The sequence below is a fragment of the Solea senegalensis genome, linkage group LG19 (assembly GCF_019176455.1).
Source record: "Solea senegalensis isolate Sse05_10M linkage group LG19, IFAPA_SoseM_1, whole genome shotgun sequence".
NCBI lineage: Eukaryota > Metazoa > Chordata > Actinopteri > Pleuronectiformes > Soleidae > Solea > Solea senegalensis.
The window spans coordinates 1,446,577-1,463,387 of NC_058038.1; the positions used below are offsets into that span (position 1 = coordinate 1,446,577).

Here is a 16,811-nt window from a genome sequence, read left to right on the forward strand (position 1 = left end):
CGGCCCTAAACACCTCAGAGAAAAACTTTCTGATCACATTGTCACTTTAGATGACATCACCCTGGCTTCCAGTTCCACTGTGTGGAACCTTGGAGTTACTTTTTACCAGGAAATGTCATTTCATTCACACATAAAACTCATTTCCAGAACAGCCTTCTTCCACCTGCGGAACATTATGAAAATTAGAAACATTCTGTCTTTACAGGATGCTGAAAAACTAGTTCATGCTTTTGTTACATCTAGATTAGATTACTGTAACTCCTTATTATCAGGACGTTCCAACAGGTCTGTTAGAATCCTTCAGTTCATTCAAAATGCTGCAGCATGAGTTCTGACAGGAACTAGAGAGAGAGACCATATAACTCAAGCTAACAGTGTTAGCTTCTCTACAGTGGCTCCACCCACAGTTTAGAATTCAATTTAAAATCCTCCTCCTCACGTACAAAGCACTTAATGGTCAGGCCCCTTCATACCTGAAAGACCTAGTCTTACCCTATCACCCTAATAGACCACTTAGGTCACAAAATACAGGTTTACTTGTGGTTCCCAGAGTCTGTAAGAGCAGAATGGGAGCCAGAGCCTTCAGTTAGCAGGCTCCTCCTCTCCTGTGGAACCAATGATAGTTTGGGAGGCGGAGCCTCTCTCTGTATTTAAAGTTAGACTTAAAACTTTCCTTTTTGATAAAGCTTATAGTTAGAGCTGGTTCAGGGAAACCTGGACCATCTCTTAGTTATGCTGCTATAGAACTAAACTGCTGGGGGATTTTCCTGTGGTACACGGACATTCACTCTCTCACACTCAGGGTATGAATATGACTTTTTATATGTCATTAACCTTGTCTCTTTCTCTCCCTAGTTTGTGTCTTACCTTCCTTCCCTCTCTCTCTCTCTCTCTGTATTCTCATCATGCAGGTTGCAGGATCCAGATCCAGTTTTAGAGGCAATCCATATCATACATATCATCACCATTATTATTGTGCTATAATTAAAAGTCAATATCATTAACTGTATAAACTTGGAACCTGATACAGTTGTTGTCTATCTGCTCCTGGTCTCTCTCTCTCTTCTGTCTCTACCTCATCTCCCTCTTGTCCTTTCTCTCCCCCCTTTCTGTCCCACACCTCTCCGCTGTCCCCAATTTTCCTTTCGCCCCAACCGGTCGAGGCAGATGACCGCACATCTCTGAGCCTGGTTCTGTCAGAGATTTCTTCTTCTGTTAAGAGGGAGTTTTTTCTCTCTCCACTGATGCCTAGTGCTTGCTCATTGTGTGAACTGTTGGGGTTCCTGCTCTCCTTGATGTTGTCTATGTACAGACCTGAGATCATGTATGTTATGATTTGGCACTATACAAATAAAATTGAATTGAATTGAATTGAATATTTCATGCTTAGTAATATTTCCTTTCAGAGTCAGGACTTAAACAACCTGTACTGTGTTGCATGTCTGTCTCTTATTTGGGAAACCATATATGTCTGTTCGCCACAGACAGACAGACAACATTCACTCTCACGCACTCCACTTCACAATCACAAATACTTTATTTGTCCCTAACAACCTATACAACCTGGTTTAGGGAGCGACTACTTTGCGCTGTGTTATATATTTAACAGCAGAATCCGCACTAAACACAGAGAGCTGAATCAGCATGGTTTGAATGTAGCCGACATTTGAATATAATGCTAAAGAAGATGCAGAAGTTGCATACTGCAGCTTTATGCTGTAGTTTACAGTGAGCCTCGTGTGGATCAGTCACAGAGAAGTCTGAGTTTTGTTTTTACACACCTCACACAGCTATGGTGTTCAGGGTTTTCACACCTGAAACTTGTGACTGGATAACTTCAGATGTCAGTGCAGGTACGTGTGACACAGCACATGATAAACCAGCCTGAGAATCACTGATAACATCCACAGAGTGTAGACGAGCATCATAACTGGACGGGGCTGAAATGAAGGCTAGCATGAATAATTCATCCATTTCACACACTGACCAACTGAGTGTCAATTCAACTTCTTTGGGTTTTTAAACAGGCCAGGGTCCTCGTGGCACCCAGTGGTGAAAATGTACATTTTAATCGCCTGAATGTGGCCTTCCATTACATAGGAACTCAGAACTTAGTTGATTTACATTTTTATTGCTGAATTCCACACAGTTTCGGTTTGACAGAAAGTGAGTCAAATTTTTTTCACCTTTAACTTTGTTGCCACACGGTTTGGGTGTGCAACATACCACGTAGAGCGCTGATAATGTGTTGACAATGCATTGATAATGCGTTGATAAGACACTGATAATGCGTTGATAATGCGCTCATAATGCGTTGATAATGCATTGATAATGCATTGATAATGCACTGATAATTTGTTGATAATGCGTTGATAATGTGTTGATAACGAGTTGATAATGTGTTGATAATGTGATGATAATGTGCTGATAATGAGTTGATAATTGATAATGTGTTGATAATGCATTGATAATGCGCTGATAAGGCACTGATAATGCATTGATAATACGCTGATAATGAGTTGATAATGCTTTCATAATGTGTGGACAATGAGTTGATAATGCTTTCAAAATGCGTTGATAATGCACTGATAATGCGTTGATAATGTGCTGATAATGTGTTGATAACGAGTTGATAATGTGATTATAATGCGCTGATAATGTTGATAATAAATGCGCTGATAATGCTAAAATGAGCGATAATGTGTTGATAATGCACTGATAATGCATTCATAAATGCGCGCTGATAATGTGATAATGATGCTTGATAATGCGATAATGCGCTGATAATGATAATAACGTGTTGATAATGCCGATAATGTGCTGATAATGCATTAATGCATTGATAATGCGCTGATAATGGATGCACGCTGATAATGTGTTGATAATGCATTGATAATGCATTGATAATGCGATAACGCGATAATGCCTAATGCGCCGATAATGAATTGATAATGCGCCGATAATGCGCTGATAATGCGTTAATAATGCGCTGATAATGCATTGATAATGCGCTGATAATGCGTTAATAATGTGCTGATAATGCATTGATAATGCGCTGATAATGAGTTGATAATGCGCTGATAATGTGTTGATAATGCATTGATAATGCGCTGATAATGAGTTGATAATTATCAGCTCATTATCTTATCAGCTCATTATCAGCTCATTATGGAAAGGGGACTTGACTTGTAACCAGAGGGTCGCCAGTTCAAATCCCCACCTGGCCAAAAAGGGCTGGGGTACCCCTGAACAAGGTACCCAACCCCCAATGCTCCCCGGGCGCTACTCAGTGTGGCAGCCGACTGCTCCTAAATCTAGGATGGGTCAAATGCAGAGGAATACTTTCCTATATATAATGCGTTGATAATTTGCTGATAATGCGCCCACAGGATGTCGGAAATTCCAAATTGGAACACAGCAAAAGGAGAGTGGGGGACTGGGGGACACTGGGGTAAAGGATTGGTCCCGCCTACAATAGAGAGCATGAAAGAGCCCAGAACATCCCGCAGTCAAGATGATGCAGAGATGGGCGGGATCGGCGAAACCACGCCCTGGAAAAAAGGCACACCCACACTGACGATAACTCCACACAGACACACACACGCACACACATCCAGAAAACAACAACACACTCATCCAACAACCTTTTCCACCATGCTGCAGTGAGACTGAATAACACCACTGTGCCATGATTGGGATCCCAACACTCAGATTGTTCACTGCATCTTACTTACACAAGTTTTAATGAGAAATCTTTATATGGATTGAGCCTTTAGTGGATGCCAATGAACAAGCTTTCTGTGTAGCACCTGGACTGTGTTAGTATCAGTAAGGAATGTTGTTTACCATGGTCAAAGCCTCCACGAGAGAGATCTCTGTCTCAAGCACATCCTATAAACACCAAAGGTTTCAAGGTTTTATCATTTGTGTGCTCAAGGTCAACATTTCTGCAATAACTGCTTTGGAGGTTTCCGTCATTGAGCACGTTGTAGGAAAGCTTATGATGACGAAACTGAGCAATACCACTGGAAATCATGGGGGCGCCATAGAGTCAACAGTCCAGTCAGTCAGGAAAACAACAAACAATACCATGAGTATATAAATAACGTCTTCAGTGGTCACTATGTTTGTCGATGCCTGCAACTTGGCACTGCCCTCCAGAGGAGGTATTGTGTAATGCCCTTTCCAATGCAGAAGATGCATGGGGGTGTGTAGGGGTAGTGACAGGGATGACATTTGGGACAGAATGGATGTCCAAAGGAATGGAGGGCCTATAGAGTAACTGCACAAGTAGCATCCTGCTTTCTAGTACAAGTTTTTTATGTAATATTTTAACTTAAACAGTAAGGGTGTAACAGTATGTGCATTTGTCCCAAACCGTTGGTGTAGTTAACCGCGCTAATGCGGAGCGGAACTTACTTCCTCGTTTCTCCTGGTGACATAACACAATCGCCACGTCGCCATGACTTCTATCGTTAGCACGGGCGAGCCTCGTGTAGAGAAGGAGCCAGCGATCTACTTTAGTTCTGTGGTTTCCCAGAGATCTACAGCAGCAGCGGACAAAACTGCCAAACTCATGACGCATAACTCATTTGAAACACGGTACTAGGACCAGGACTCCAAAACCAGGACTCCAGCACCCCTGGCATTTATATTATTTAGGAAATGATGGGCAGTTATCCACTGTTCTGTTTACACTTGAGTCTGTTTAGTCATTTAAACTTGTTAATAAATGGAAAACAAATGCGTTTTTTTTCCGTACCAAAGACTTCACGTGAAAAGCGGCACACCTGCAGCGTGTTATAAGACCGTGATGAACAGTGGGCATCTCTACGTGACTTCTACATGAATGACAGGAATGGCTTAAATCCACATACCGATGTTTTGATAGAAGACAGAGTTTTGAGCTTCTGCAGGAGCTGCTGGCTCTAGAGGGGAGAGAAATGTCAAAAGTGTCAAATATGATGATGATGATGAAGAAACGTGTTTTCTTTCTGTCACTGACGCTGAGATTAGAGGATTAAGAATATCTCTGTGTTTAGATGATTTACTTCATGAGCAGGGCACTGACACATGTGGCTCTACTCGCCTCGCCTCGGCACAGCACCACACGCCACGGTAAGGTTACATCTCCACTACAGTAAATCACATACGACCTACTCGGCACGCTTTTGGGACTTCGTTGTACCAGGTACTATTTTTAGTACCTGGTACCTGGTACTATGCTAGTGGAAATGTTACTTAAGCCGTGCTGTGGCGAGTGAGTAGAGCCGGTGGAAATACACCAACAGGTTTCAGTGACAGCGCCCCCTGGGAGACAGAAGGCGGGCAGACATGTTCTGAATGAAAATAGGGCTCCCAATGGGATTACAAGGAAAAACGGATATTATCATGATATATCAGGAGTGCTTGGGCCAATAATTGAGACCAATATTTGTGCATGTTTGAAACAAACAGACATGAGGCAACCCGAGGAAAAGTGAAAGGGAATTGGGCTTGTAACCGAAGGGTGGCCCCTGAGCGCCCCTGAGCACCCCTGCAGCTGGGGTTATGTGATGCTCACCAGGGCAGTTGCATGTTTGATTTTCTGGACAATCCCGTTGTGACCGAGGTGCTGCAGTGAGAGCCAGAGAGGCAGCGCTCGCAGCTTCTCCACGGGCTGACTGGAGGTCAAACCTGCTGCCAGAGACTGAGGGACAAACACGGAGACACAGTCAGGTGGACAAAGATCGAGACAATCACAGAGAACAAATAATAGGAGCAAAGACTTCAATATGATATGTTACTGACTGATCCATGTTTTATAATCTCATGAACGGACGATGTAATTATACATAATGAATAATAAACTATTACACACATCAGAGCAGTGACAGATCGTACCAGTGCAGGGTCTTCATGTCTGTAGAGGGTGACCGCAGTGACCGCAGGCAGCCCGAGCCACTGACCTGGAGTCAGTGTCATGCTGTCACTTCTGATGGCTGCCTGCAGACAGACAGACAGACAGACAGACAGACAGACAGACAGACAGTGGAGACTTAGTCCCAGGCTTTCTCCCTCTTGTTTAAAGAATATTCTTTTATTAGCTTCCACGCTGCTTAAATTCCCCGTTAACGGCAGAGCAATATGGCTTATAAATAATATCTGGATATTTTTAGGCTATTTACTATTTATAACATATTTTGGGATATAAAAAAAAAGCTGCACACGGGTTATTTTCTTTTGTGCTTTTTTTAGCTTTTTAATGTTAAAACTAAGGATATTTCAGTGATATAGAAACAATGAAATTGAAATCCAAAATCTAATCTTGTCTCATGTCATGAAGCCCAGTGCTGAGCTCAAAGACAAATACTGATGGCAAGTGATCCACAGATGGATCAGTGTCAAAATACTGAATCCAGTATTTAAAATAGAAGATTACCAAGACAGCAGAGGTGACCTGACCCAGTGCCAGGGTTGCCAAGTTGACTCTAAAGAAGAAGAAAAAACAACAAACACTGTGAGTTCGGAGCGAGCTGATATGATACAGGTCAAAGTCACTGGACTGAATATCAGACAAAAAGAAACATAAAACACCACAAACAGACTTCACTAAACTGTAAATACAAAGAAGCAGCATTTGAATGTACAGTAAACTGCTCACTTTTAAACATTTGAACATTGTAATAATTACAACATTCATTTGATGAAATGGGTTTTATTTTTCTTTCTTTTGTGCCAAATGTTAGGGTGTTGCCTGGCAACCTCATGGCTATAATACCAAAAACATCCAAGCATCCCCATAAAAGGACAGTAGTAAAAGAAATATGATCATGAACATCTAGATTGTGATCTCATGATAAATGATTGTGTTTTTAAGCTCATATTGCACCAGTGTTTTCCCCCCACTCTTTTTTTCTAGCAGCTCACTGGCTCCTCCCCTCCTGACACACCTGAGAACATAATCAGCACGTTCACTTTAAGCAAAGAGTGTTGAACTAGTCCTTTAAGATGTGACCCACCCCTCCACATGGAGCCACATGCTGTGCTGCTCACACAGGTCCTTGAGGCGAGCCAGCTTGTCTGTATGTCCTGCTCCAGGAGTACCTGAGACAGACAGGAGTGACCGTGTTAATGTCCATATGTCCACATATTACATAACTGCAATGAATGTGACTGACATTCACCTGCATTAGCGACCAGCAGCAACGGAAGCTTCCCAGCTTCTATGTCTTCTTTGATGAGTTTGTCCAACAGGGCGACGTCCTGAGAGACAAATGTCTTTCATTTCTAATGTCAGACATTTTCATTGTGTCATGTTCATGTGTATTCTCCTACCATCTGGTGCTGGGATCCAAAGACAGTGTTGCACGGGACAGTGCACAGACTGGAGAGAGGCAGGCCGAGCTATGGACACAGAGAGAGACGTCAAAACCAAGACCATAATAATCAAGAATCTGATTAGGGAGGGAGGGTGGAGAGCAGTAGAAGGGGTGTGGTCTCAACTCAAATGACTTTTCCTCGCCATTTCAAAGGGAAATAAACAGGCTCTCCAAAGGAATATCATTGGCAAAAAGCATCGATAAAAGAAATAATCCAAACACAAATGTTGTTATTGTTAGTGCTTGGGTTTATGAAGACAATGATTTACTGTTTTGTTTGAAGATTTGCAGAAAATCTCTAATAACACTGCAAATCCATCCCCACACCTGCTGAGTCCAGTCTACAAACTGAGACGATAATGCTAAAGAATCCTTGACTGGCATGGTTTTAGGATTTCTGAAGACGACTGCAAAATAATCTGCCAAGACGCACAAAGCCAGACAATCAACACCAGATTATAGTTCTAGATACAGTTCAAATGGATTATGTGTATACATATAAAACTCGTCGTTTTGATAATAACTCTCCTAAAGTATTATATCACTATCATTATTTCTAATAGCACTAAGGTTGCCAGTCTGTCCCTGGATACACACTCTCAGAGTTAAGATAAAGAGATTACAACATTATGCTCACTTCAAGGTAAACATTGTGTTGCTTCTCTCATTGTTTAGCCATGGAAAAAATGTAGGGATAATAGAGTCTTTCATTTACTATTTGGGGACAATTTGTGAAATATCTGGAAAGGCAACGTGTCTTTATATCACCAGGATCATTACTGAGCTCCTGAATGGAATGTTAATTACTTGCAGTACAGTTAGGGTGTCAAATGATGGCGCGAATTACGATTCATTAACTACAGTCATATTTAGCGCGTAATGTTTTAAAGACACGTTTTTTTAAAGACATGAAGACCCTGCACTCATTTTTAATCTCTAACTTTACTGTTTCAAAAACGCCCCGACGACCATTAAGAATGAAGGTAAAGTGATAGAAGGAGTTAGCTTAGCACTGAAGCAGCTCAAATTTAGCCTAGCACGTCAATGCAAAGCACCCAGTCGCGGGTGCAGCCACAGCAATCGTTAGCAGCAAAGACATTAGCAATTTAGCGTTAGCAAAGCTCTTCACCAAACTTAACTGGAGGAAAACAAGTCTGTGAGCGACAGACTGTATTTTCTAATTATTTGAAGTTTGACAAAAGAACGCAGTGGAATGTAAATGGATGCATCTGTTAAAACAATAAATGACTTAATAAAACCACTCTTTTGTTGCATATCAATCTTTTAATCTGCCACAATAATGAATTTAAATGAAAATACCTCAAGTTGAGGGCTATTATAAGTCATTTTTAGGTGAGATTAAAAAAGATCTGTTTGTTTAATCTCCTGACAACATTAAATACAGTTGGTCAGTATTTTATGTAAAAAGAGTTCTCCATAATGCAAATCTATACAAAAGAAAACTCCTACCTGTCCACACACGTGCTGTCCCAGACCCGGCCTGCAGGAGGCACTCTGGTAGATGACGGGCTGTCTGGAGCTGAGGACTGCATATCCCTCAGACGCATACTCTTCATAACGAGCGTTGATGACCAGCCGACACACTTTGACCAGACCGTCTCTGTCGTCTTCATGGAAGCAGGCTGAAGCGTTCTCATACCTGAAACATCACATTCCTTTCACACTGGAGACTCGAGTCCAAAGTCAGTGGTGATGCATTGTGCGGATCATTACATTCCCCTCCTGAAGTTATGTTATGAAGTTGTTTGCGGTTTTTGCTGAGGAAACGTGTTGATATAGGATGTGTTGGCTGTTTGCTTCGTATGAGAGGAGACAGCGTGTTGAAGAAACACCGGTCGTTTGACAGTATCTACACCTTCTGTGCTTAGCATTAGCTTAGCATAATAAGTATATTTAAAGTACAATCACACACACACACACGTATGAGCTTGTGGTCTGAGTGGTACCTGAACAGTCTGCAGAGCCACAGCGTGGTGTCCGACAGGATCCGCGTGGTCAGCTTGCGCAGTCGCTCTCTGTCCAGCACAGAGATGTAGGCGGCCAGGCTGTGACCCAGCAGAGCCATGTGACCCTGTTCACACACACTCTGCAACCTACTGGAGACACACAACAGCCGTGTCACACACTTTACACTCCACACATCTGAGTATGCCACAAGTGTCAGATATCAAGCTTGTTTCATGTGAGGTTGATGTGGTTAAAATAAAGACAGTGTTTTCAGACCAGTAATCCACGCCTCTGTCACCTATTGGCTGGATGACTGTAAAGCACTGTATGTGTGGGTCAGTGGGTCGTCCACTGCTCCAAAACACCACAGAGCGTCTTTTAACAAGTAAATATGAGCACATGTCCATACATTTTAAAATGATTTTATTTGTTTTTAAATCCTTTAATGGTCTTTCCCCACCCTACCTCTCCTAGTTGCTACACCGTCAGCTCAGAGGGCCTCTTCTCTGCCTGTCTTTAAAACTCACCTCTTTTCATTGGACCTTTGACACGGTTTAAGTTGTTGAAGTCTGTTTTTTGTTCTATTTATTTCATTTGATCCGTTTTTATTATGGTTTTTATGTCTTTATTTGATTTGACTTGTTTTAAATGCATCTTATCGGACAAAAAGTCTAATATTGTGCATCCCTAATATGGAAACTGTATACCTCTAAGGTCAAAGGTCAGCTGCCTCTGGTGATTCCAGAATCATATTTCCTGCAGCTCCTACTCACTGTTGCTTGGGTTTGTCGTCACTCTCTTCATCCTCGTGAATGAGGTGGTGAACTAAGTGCAGAATAGCGGCAACATCCTGTCCACTGTGCAGGAGACACACACACACAGGAGACACAATGATTAACTCCTCCCACTTCTCCCTGCTACAATGACATCACATACAACAGGGTTCTCCAAACTTTTTAAAGATGGCAAACAATCGTGAGCCAAATCACAATATCTATAATGTAATATATATATATATATATATATATATATATATATATATCTCATCATAGCCTGATAATGTATCTGTGATGACTTGTTATGGTTTTAAAGGCTGTTGCATTGACCCATTTGTGAAATACATTATATATTATTATATATTATAGATTAAATGTTATATAGTAATTCTTTGTGTAATTGCTGATTTTGACCATATTTACAGTCAATTTCACTGTCTCTGACACACATACGTAAATAGCCTTCATTTAATAAAGCAGCTATTGTCTGAAATGAAAGGTGATATCTGTATAACAGTACATCTGTTATTTTGTATTTACAGTTTATTGTCACTCTGCTTTGAGAAGCACAAACATCTCAAAAGAAAACCTCTCATGAGTCCAGAGAAACGACCTGAGTGAAACTTTATATCCACATGACTGTGATCTGATTACATAGATTATGTATCTGTGAACAAGCAGACAGAAGGAAACAAGCAAACACCTGCTTCACTTTAACAACGTTAAACACTACTGTGAATGGCAATGATTTGGGTCAGGTTTATATGGTCACATGTCTAGTTCCACACAGGACTCCTTTCATTGTCATTCATTGTGCAGGAAATGTTCTCCGTGGACGTGTGGAGGTAACATATGTACAAACATGTACTTTTTTATTTCTTTAAATCATGAATGTAGCTTTTTTTTGCTAATGATTTCACTTGTACTTCAATGAGATTCACCAACTCCTGCTGTGGACAATAATGCGGATGTATGTGTGTGTGTGTGTGTGTGTGTGTGTGTGTGTGTGTGTGTGTGTCTCACTCTCCCTGCAGGGGTCCAGGGATGCTGGTTCTGCTCAAACGCTGCCGTTCTGTTCCTGGCTCCGACTCTCTGGACAGAAGGATGCCATGACACAAAGATGTAAAAATGCTCCCTTTAACAGCGAGCGCGTCGCAGACGACATGTTTGCATCACAACGGTTTGCGTTAGTGGAAATATTCCAGCACTTTCTGAAAGCTGAGAAGTTGCACGTCTGGTTCTTACGGTAATTTCACTCGCACTGTTGCAGGTAACTTTAGACTCAGTGTGTTTGTCACCAGAGACGAGAGTTTGCATTGTTTGGCCAGGACATTGAGACAAAGACTCAAACAAATGTTATTTTAAATATGTGTCATACAGTGTTTTTTCTAAATAAAACTTTGACATGCAGTAAGTTGTAACTAACTGCCAGATATTGAAAGTTATTCTTGGAAAAATGTGCAAAAGCACTTAGTTACAGGACATTTTCTGCTCCTTTTATGGTTAAAATAATCACAAAAAAAAAGTCCAGCCAGACATGCACAAGGGTATGTGGGTTAGTGACGGAGAAAACGGGCCTTTATTAGACCACCATTATTTTTGTGAGAGACTTCTTGGTCAGCAGTTTTTTTGTTCATTGGCTGCAAACAAGATGGGAAGTTTTTTTTTCTCGTCCGAGGATTAAAGAAATGCCTTAAACTTAAAGAAGCCACTGAAGAGTTTGTTAGACTTAACCTACATAAACCTACAAGTGTCTATGCTATGAAAACACTATGGCTGGGCGATATGGACCAAAGTTGACATATTTAATCTGACAAAAAACTGAGATATTTTTTGTTCGAATGGCGATCTGCGATATTGTAACGATATTTTCAACAAATCGGGTTAGCTCGCTAGCTCACCGGTTGGCCGCTCAGCTGACAGCTGAAACACTGATTGGCCGACAGAAACAGTCCCTTGCAGTCGGTGTAAATATCCCATGAAAATGGAGATAAACGTGAGCAGGAGAAATGAGCTGCTGTCTGTTGTGTTGCGTTGCGTTTGTTTTTGTCACATCGGTACGACGCGGTGTGACGCTGTGCTACGCGGCCGTCAGGCACAGCCCACACTCTGCCTACCAAGTCAAGTAAAGGTGCCATTCCAAACCATACCGTCCTGTACTAAACCCATGTGTACCATGATGCTCACACAGCAGAAGTGACCCAGAACAATGGCTCTAATCTTACCTTTGTCCATCCCCCAAGATTCTCATGGCTTCATTCAGGTTCTTGCCCACTTGAGCCAATGCAGAGTCCACCATCATCTTTGGAAAAAGACCAGACATTTGACTGAACACAGCATTTATCCACATGTACAAACCCAGAGTAAAGTGTAACTAAACCCACTCTCCTGACGCCAACCAATGGCTGACTTTGAAAAATGCCAGGAAGTGGGCTGAGAGCTGAGGGAGGAGAAAGGGGGAGTTGGGAGCAGTGCAGGGGGGTGTGGCCTGGTAATGTGAAATCAAGCGGTGGAGAGAGAAAGACAATGAAGTAACGCCTCCATGTGTTTATAAAGGGGGCGGAGTCTAGGACAATAAGCCTTGTACCACTACAACATATGTCATTTGAATACTTTGCACCTGGATCGGTCAATAACATTACTACATACCCATATACACTGGTTTACAGCTGGAAAAGGTGGTTTGGGAGCGTAAATGGTAAGAGAGGAACTGAAGCCATAAAATGGCCAAAGTGTAGCTGTCTTTATCTGTACAGAGCTGTAGCTTTAGCTTTGTTTATCACATTACACCTGTGACATGATGGATTTCACCCTCAGGACACAGAGAAACACTGGACTCTTTGTGGTGTTTGTAGTTCTGTGGGATAAAATAAGAGGAGGGAGCAGCACCATCACGGTCGTTCGATTCATCCATTATTAAGCAATTGCTAAATGAATCGTCAACTATTTTCATAATCGATAATCGGATGAAGTGCTTTTTAAAAATAATTCAAACAAGTTTGATTTTTCAGCTTCTTAAAAGTGAATATTTTCTGGTTCCTTTGCTCCATATAACAAAGAAATCATTAACAATTCATAGTTTGTTTGTTTTTTGAGGTGTTGCTTTGATTTTACATAAATCAGAAGTATATATACATATATGTATACACATATATGTATATATATATGTATAAATGAATAATTTGGGTCTATGGATAATAAGACAGTTGTAAACATCATCATTTTAAATTCAATATTTTGAAGTCACTGACAGACAAATAACACATTATATTTAACCATTATATATATTTAACGGATCCGGTCCAGCCTACATCCAGGACATGATCAAAACCTACACCCCAGCCCGCCCACTCCGCTCTGCATCGACAAACCGGCTCGCTGCCCCCTCACTGAGAGGATCGCAGAGGCACTCGCAGAACTCGAGACTGTTCACTGTCCTCGCTCCCAAATGGTGGAACGATCTCCCCATCGACATCCGGACAGCTGAAAGCCTCCACATCTTCCAACGCCGACTAAAAACACATCTCTTCCGACTCTACCTCGACTAAGACGACAAAAAAAAACAAAAAAAAAACTTGTATTGCACTTATGACTAGCACTTCATAGTTTGTTCTACTTGAAGCTCTTACTTACTTCTAGCTCTTATTTGTACCCAAATGTTTAAATGCACTTTTGTAAGTCGCTTTGGATAAAAGCGTCTGCTAAATGAAATGTAATGTAATGTAATGTAATGTAACTATGAAACAAAATAATATCAATATATGTCAAATTATTAAAAATATATGAATTTCAATGAAGAATAAAAAGGCATCACACTGCATCCAGACTCATCTGCCTCCACTGACACCAGTGTCAGAGACTCTCCAGTACTCATGTGTTCATAGACTCTCCAGTACTCATGTGTTCATAGACTCTCCAGTACTCATGTGTTCATAGACTCTCCAGTGCTCATGCCACGACACGGCACGATTAGGTTGCATCTCCACTACAAAAAAGTACCTACTTAACGTGGGTGGAGTCATCACTGCACGGCTGAGTGAAACTGCGGTGACTTTGTTTTATACACGACACACACACACACACACACACACGTTTTTTTAGGATTGTTAAGTAGTTTTAATTGATCTATTTAATTTATTATTCAGCACTGTCCGGCTTGATTTCCACACGTCTCCAGAGTACAGCCTCCTACTCCACAGACTGCAGTGGTCTGTGATGCCGCTCAGTACCAGGTATTAAAAATAGTACCTGGTACCAGGTGCTATGCTAGTGGAAACGCTACTTAAACCGTGCCATGGCGTGGCGTGGCAAGGCGAGATCCTAACCCTACACCAGGTCTTAATTTTCAAAAAGCCTGTTAAAGTAGTGTGGACCAGCCAAAATGTCCTCACAAAGCCTACGTAAGACACGTCCCTCCTTATGAACGGTGCAGGTGCATGATGATAATGATCAACACTCTTTGTTTAGCGCTTTGCTCATTCATTCAGTCATTCACTCACACGCTCATACAGCAATGTTAGAAAAAATGTCATCGCCTATAAATCCGTTAAAATTCTGCTGTAACACAAATAGTTAGGCTTAGTGTTACTAAGTGCCTCAATTTAAATTGTTACACTGAACAATGAGCAGTGCTGCCACTGTAATGCTGCCACATACAGGCCTGGCAACCCAAGTCATCAGGTGTCTTCAGGTGACACACTGAAATGTGAGGCTTCCAGTGAAGAATACAGTGTTCAACATTCAAGTCGGTGTAAAGTGAACACCTTCAACAGGTGAGTTGACTTTGGACGCATGAACAGCCCTCACCACTTCACTTTGAATGTGAGAGTGAATGCTGTTGTGTGTGTTTGCTCTGCCAAGTCCAGGGTGTGGAGGATAGCATTTTCCCCTTAGTTCAAAATAAACGTAGGATAAAGATCAACACTGGCACTGTTTACACTCGATTATTTGACAGTTATTGATACAGTCAGTGCTGACCAATGAGGAACTAGTTCTAGAATCAGGTTTTGATGACGAAAATAAAAAGTTATTTCAGCTTCTGCTGCAACGACTAATCAACAAATTCATAATCAATCAATTACAATATTCTATATAAGTCTATGAGTTTTCAGCTTATTCAATATTTCTTTTATTTGCTCAAATCAATCAATAAAACTGAATAATTTTGTGAGAACATCATCATTTCCAGTTTTGGAAAACACTGATCAATATTTTATGTACCATAATTGACTGATCATGAATAGAATCAATTTAATTTAATTTAATTTAAGTTAAGTTAATTGAAAATTATTATCATTACTGTGTATAATTATGGACCTTTCCTTCCAGGCGTCTGATGGTGTGTTGGTGTGTTTCGGTTTGCCACTGCTGCATCTCTCTGTGTACAGTACAACCTGCACTCAGTGAGATCCTCCGTCAACAGTGACCCTCGATAACGTCTGCAGACACAAACTGTAGATCATCTCTGCATTTTACAGCTTACCGGAACTAGGAACCAGGAAGTGAGTGTACATAAAGTCAAATGAGGAAACAAATAAACTAAAGTGTACTCCTGAGACCAAAACATGTGAAAAGCAGCAACTGTAAGTATTTCTGTCTCACCATCTAACACCATAGACGTTAGCTTTATGGTAGCTAACAGTCACATAGATCATGGCATATATTCAAAGATCAACCTTTTATGGCTCTTCCAAATAAAAATGTGCATAAATAGGAAAAAATTAGTAAGATACTTAGATGCACCATGTCATCACAACTAATCAAGAACTGTATTAATATCCCTGTAAATGGGATGAGGGAGCCGGCTGCATTCCATTTACTGTGGAACTGGAAAGTGGGAAGTGCAGTAGCAGTGTTTGTATGGTGGCAGTCAAATTGGAAATTAGCTAGCTGTTATTAGCAACTGTGAGCAATACCAGTCGCTCGACTAACAGCGTAGCAACATGTCAACAATCCCAAATCAAACACTTCTGTGTGAACGACTGATTTACTGTGAAACTAATACTAATTCCCATGACCTCAGAATTTCCTAGTTCCGACTACAAATGGAATGTAGCAGCTGTTGTCCCTGCTCCATAAAGACAGTGAAGACTTGACATGCTTGGTGTTGGTTAGTGCTTATTGTTTACACTGTTTTTATATATATGTACACATTTAAATGTCAAATATGAATAAATATGTGTAAAAGTAAAACACATAATTGTGTCCTGTCTGGCTTTCCATACAATGATGAGCCGACAGCACCGGACTTAAAATAGACGTTTTGACACATCCGCAGTGAACAGGATACAAAGGCTATAGCTAGCCACGCATACGCACACACGCATGCACGCACACAAACAGCTGACAGAGCTTCGTGTGTGTGTGTGTGTCGTTGCTTTTACCGTGTCTGCTCACAGCTTCAGCGGAGACGCCAAATATCTGTAGCACGGAGCCGCTGTGTCCCGTGTGCTGTGTCCCGTGTGCTGTGTCCCGTGTCTTGTGTCCCGTGTTCAGGACGTTGACTGTGTGTCTTTACCTGTTCTCTCACAGCTCTGTATCTGACAACACACACACGCACCAAACCGGACAGTTTACTTCCTGTATCGGCGCTCGACGCGCGTTCCACGCTGGCAGCGCTGACGTGACGTGACGTCACAAAACTGCCCAGTCAGGTCAAACCCGATGACGACCATTAAATGGTAATATCTATCATTACCATACTATT

General features: G+C 41.4%; 1 protein-coding gene across 4 annotated transcripts in view; it reads right to left on the bottom strand.

Annotated features, from left to right (window-relative positions):
• Positions 1 to 16,698, bottom strand: part of pdxdc1 (pyridoxal-dependent decarboxylase domain containing 1) — a 28,888-nt gene extending 12,190 nt beyond the window's left edge. Inside the window, exons 1-14 of one of the 4 annotated variants that reach the window (XM_044050327.1) lie at positions 16,489 to 16,698; positions 12,331 to 12,407; positions 11,129 to 11,197; positions 10,103 to 10,186; positions 9,329 to 9,475; positions 8,832 to 9,021; positions 7,318 to 7,386; positions 7,167 to 7,245; positions 7,002 to 7,086; positions 6,422 to 6,470; positions 5,884 to 5,985; positions 5,564 to 5,689; positions 4,878 to 4,928; positions 3,847 to 3,891 (exon numbers count right to left, since the gene is read on the bottom strand). In XM_044050327.1, the coding sequence (XP_043906262.1) occupies positions 3,847 to 3,891; positions 4,878 to 4,928; positions 5,564 to 5,689; positions 5,884 to 5,985; positions 6,422 to 6,470; positions 7,002 to 7,086; positions 7,167 to 7,245; positions 7,318 to 7,386; positions 8,832 to 9,021; positions 9,329 to 9,475; positions 10,103 to 10,186; positions 11,129 to 11,197; positions 12,331 to 12,407 (1,173 nt within the window). In that variant the 5' untranslated portion in view covers positions 16,489 to 16,698. Of the gene's footprint in view, positions 1 to 3,846; positions 3,892 to 4,877; positions 4,929 to 5,563; positions 5,690 to 5,883; positions 5,986 to 6,421; positions 6,471 to 7,001; positions 7,087 to 7,166; positions 7,246 to 7,317; positions 7,387 to 8,831; positions 9,022 to 9,328; positions 9,479 to 10,102; positions 10,187 to 11,128; positions 11,198 to 12,330; positions 12,408 to 16,488 lie in introns of all 4 variants that reach the window. The other 3 variants (XM_044050326.1, XM_044050329.1, XM_044050328.1) reach the window with 3 other exon arrangements.
• Positions 16,699 to 16,811: the final 113 nt, after the last annotated feature.